General features: G+C 52.0%; 1 protein-coding gene across 1 annotated transcript in view; it reads left to right on the plus strand.

Annotated features, from left to right (window-relative positions):
• Window positions 1-218: 218 nt before the first annotated feature.
• Window positions 219-3,195, plus strand: part of NBL1 (NBL1, DAN family BMP antagonist) — an 11,791-nt gene continuing 8,814 nt past the window's right edge. The window contains exon 1 of the mRNA XM_076072896.1: window positions 219-499. Coding sequence (XP_075929011.1) covers window positions 498-499 — 2 coding nt within the window. The 5' untranslated portion in view covers window positions 219-497. The remainder of the gene's footprint in view (window positions 500-3,195) is intronic.

Consider the following 3,195-nt stretch of genomic DNA (forward strand, 5'->3'; position numbering starts at 1 on the left):
TCTCCGTGTCTCTGCATCTCCCTCCGTGTCTCTGCATCTCTCTCTCTGTGTCTCTGCATCTCCCTCCGTGTCTCTGCATCTCCCACCGTGTCTCTGCATCTCCCGCTCCGCGGAGTTCTGTCTCTGGACGGGGCGTGTTTGCGCGTGTGGGTGACGTGCCTGTGGGAGGGGCCGCCAGAGCTGAGTTTCAGATGAGTCTCACTCACAGGGAGACTCACCACCCAGAACCACTCCTCCCTCCTTCCTCCAGCTACTCTGCGTTACGAGTTACATAAGGCGAGGGTGGGGGTGCTGTTCCTCCATATACCCAGCCTCTCTGTGCCTGCCCGAGTCTCAGAGCCGTGTGCGCTACGCACGCGCGCGTGTGTCTGTGTGCCTGTGCGCGTGCCAAATCAACATAAATCTCACGATATACATCTCAGGACATCTCAAGAAATACATCTCTCAACTACCAACAACTACCAGCAACTCCAGGGGTAACCATCAGCCCATCAAAAATGTAAGTTTGCACACGCCGCGCACAAAGATAAAGAATTCCCCCCCTCCCGTGTAGCCTTCGCAGGCTGTTGGGGCAAGTGTTGTTGCTAGCGAGCGCCTATTAAGGCCGGCAAGGCATGCTAGGGGGCGTAGCGGTGCGGGGTGACGAAACACCACGCTCGGCCACCTTTGTCTCCCCAGTGCAGATGATTTCAATGCACACCGCACCGGCTACTTGTTTAATGCTGAGTTGACCTAAGGGCGGCCCAGGAGTGGTTCGGATAAAATCGCCGTTGACCGTGAGCGGGAATCGAACTCGGGTCGCCGGGAAATGCTGAAAGTGCTCAGCGAAGAGAGGGAAGAGACAGCTGGATAGTGAATCTCAGGATCGATCTCTTGTTGATCAAATAGATATCGGCCGGGTTGGGGGGGGGGGCGGACACAACTTGGAAAACGCGTGAGAATATGTTTGGGGCCGTCCATAAATGACGTCACGCACCTGGGGGGGGGGGGTGGTCAGACATTTGTGACAATGTGTGACAAGGGGGGGGGGGGGGGTTGAGAAAAGTGACGTCACATCAAAGTGAGCAACTTTAAATAAATATAGACAACACGTTCTGCTCAAATTTTGATTTAAAGCTTTCGTGACTGCAGTAATTCATATTCTTAGCTCTTTCGGTAAAGTCACGTTGAAGGGAAACAATAAAATATTATTTTAAATAGACTTTTTAATAAATGTTTTCATCTGCAACATCAGAGTGCGGCGCCACATTAAATACGCACTACAACGACAATAGTTTAAAGCGATTTGGAGCATGTTTAAAACAAATTTGTGGGGGGGGGGGGGGGGGCAGAGCTTTGTGACGTCATATTTGAGGGGGGTCTGACTTTTTGTGACGCCGTGTGACGACGGGGGGGGGGGGGGGGTAAAAAAATCGTCCAAAATCGCATGGCGTCATTTATGGACGACTCCTTTTTTTAATTTTCATTCAGTACTAGAGCCAGTAGAAGTTTATTTGCCGAGCGTAGCCCGTAGAGCTATGAAGCTCTTTAATCAAGGCGGCGACTCGGCCAGCAGACAACATCACCTCCCATTGGCACGGTGGGCCACGTACGGTGCGAAAGAAGTTCTATGTACATACACACATCCAAGCGTTTCACAATTACAGCATGAAAACTGATAACCGCAATAATAATAATGGCAATTATTTTGTTAAATTACATTTACACTGAAACTTGAGTGAGTTTAATACGGTTACACCCCCCCTCCCCCCCGATTTACGTTTCTCACTTTGACGTCGTTTCACAAATACGTCGTCACCGAGGCAATACCACGAACGCGATTTGCGCCAACTCAGCCCCACCCACCCACACCACTGAACGTCGCTGACGGCATCTTCGTCGTCCCATCCTTTCTCGATATCCGTTGCCTCTCAGCCTTCGCCTCCACCATCACCCACCCACTACCACCCACCCACCACAACCACCCACCCACTACCACCCACCACCCACCCACCACCCACCCACCACCACCCACCACTAACCATCACCCACCCACCACCACCCATCACCACCCATCCACCACCCACTACCAACCCACCCACCACCACCCACTACCACCCACCACCACTAACCATCACCCACCCACTACCACCCACCACCACCCATTACCACCCATCACCACCCACCACCACCACCCACCCACCACCACCCACCCACCCACTACTACGACTGCCCTGTACGTCGTCGAGGATATTCGTCGACGGTACCGGGGTGTCGCTGTAAGCGAGTCAGTTTTGAACGAGGACATAGATGGCAGAATTTTAAAACAAAATGTAGACATTGAACTCATTTCTTTAGAACTGTTTTTTGTGCTTAGCTTGTTGCCCTTCCTCCGCACCTCCGATTAGCACGGTTACCAACGTACGCTGCGAATTAAGTTCAACATTCGGACGTACAACATACATACAACATGCATACAACATACATAGAGCATGCATACAAGCAACGTACGGTACATAGAGCATGGAGATGTCCAGAGACGAAACTTAGGTGGTGGTTCCAAACACTTTGAGCGCAGCCACTGAAATCGGCGCCACGGTGGCTGGGAGATGTTAACTACCTCGCTTGGTATACAGGAGGTCGTGGGTTCGATCCCGACCTTGATGACGCCTGCTGTGTATTTGGAGTTTGCGTGTCTCTCTCTCTCTCTCTCATCATCATCATCACGGTGGCTAGGAGATGTTTACTACCTCGCCTGGTCCACATGAGGTCGTGGGTTCATTCCCGACCTTGATGATGCCTGCTGTATATTTGGAGTTTGCGTGTCTCTCTCTCTCATCATCATCATCACGGTGGCTAGGAGATGTTAACTACCTCGCCTGGTATACAGGAGGTCGAGGGTTCGATGCCTGCTGCTGTATATTTGGAGTGTGCGTGTCTCTCTCTCTCATCATCATCATCATCACGGTGGCTAGGAGATGTTAACTACCTCGCCTGGTATACAGGAGGTCGAGGGTTCGATGCCTGCTGCTGCTCTATATTTGGAGTGTGCGTGTGTCTCTCTCTCCCCGTGGTCGCGTGGATTTTTCTCCGGGCCCTGCGGGGTTCCCCCCGCCCCTCCTCTTCCTCCTCCTCCACATTTAGAATCAACATCTCGTGTTTTGGAGTATTTGTCCGCTATCCAATTCTTCCACGTGATGGCCACGCCCGCATTGT

This window comes from Petromyzon marinus, chromosome 39, assembly GCF_048934315.1.
Source record: "Petromyzon marinus isolate PM22_M1 ecotype Great Lakes invasive population chromosome 39, UKy_Petmar_22M1.pri1.0, whole genome shotgun sequence".
Taxonomy (NCBI): Eukaryota; Metazoa; Chordata; class Hyperoartia; order Petromyzontiformes; family Petromyzontidae; genus Petromyzon; species Petromyzon marinus.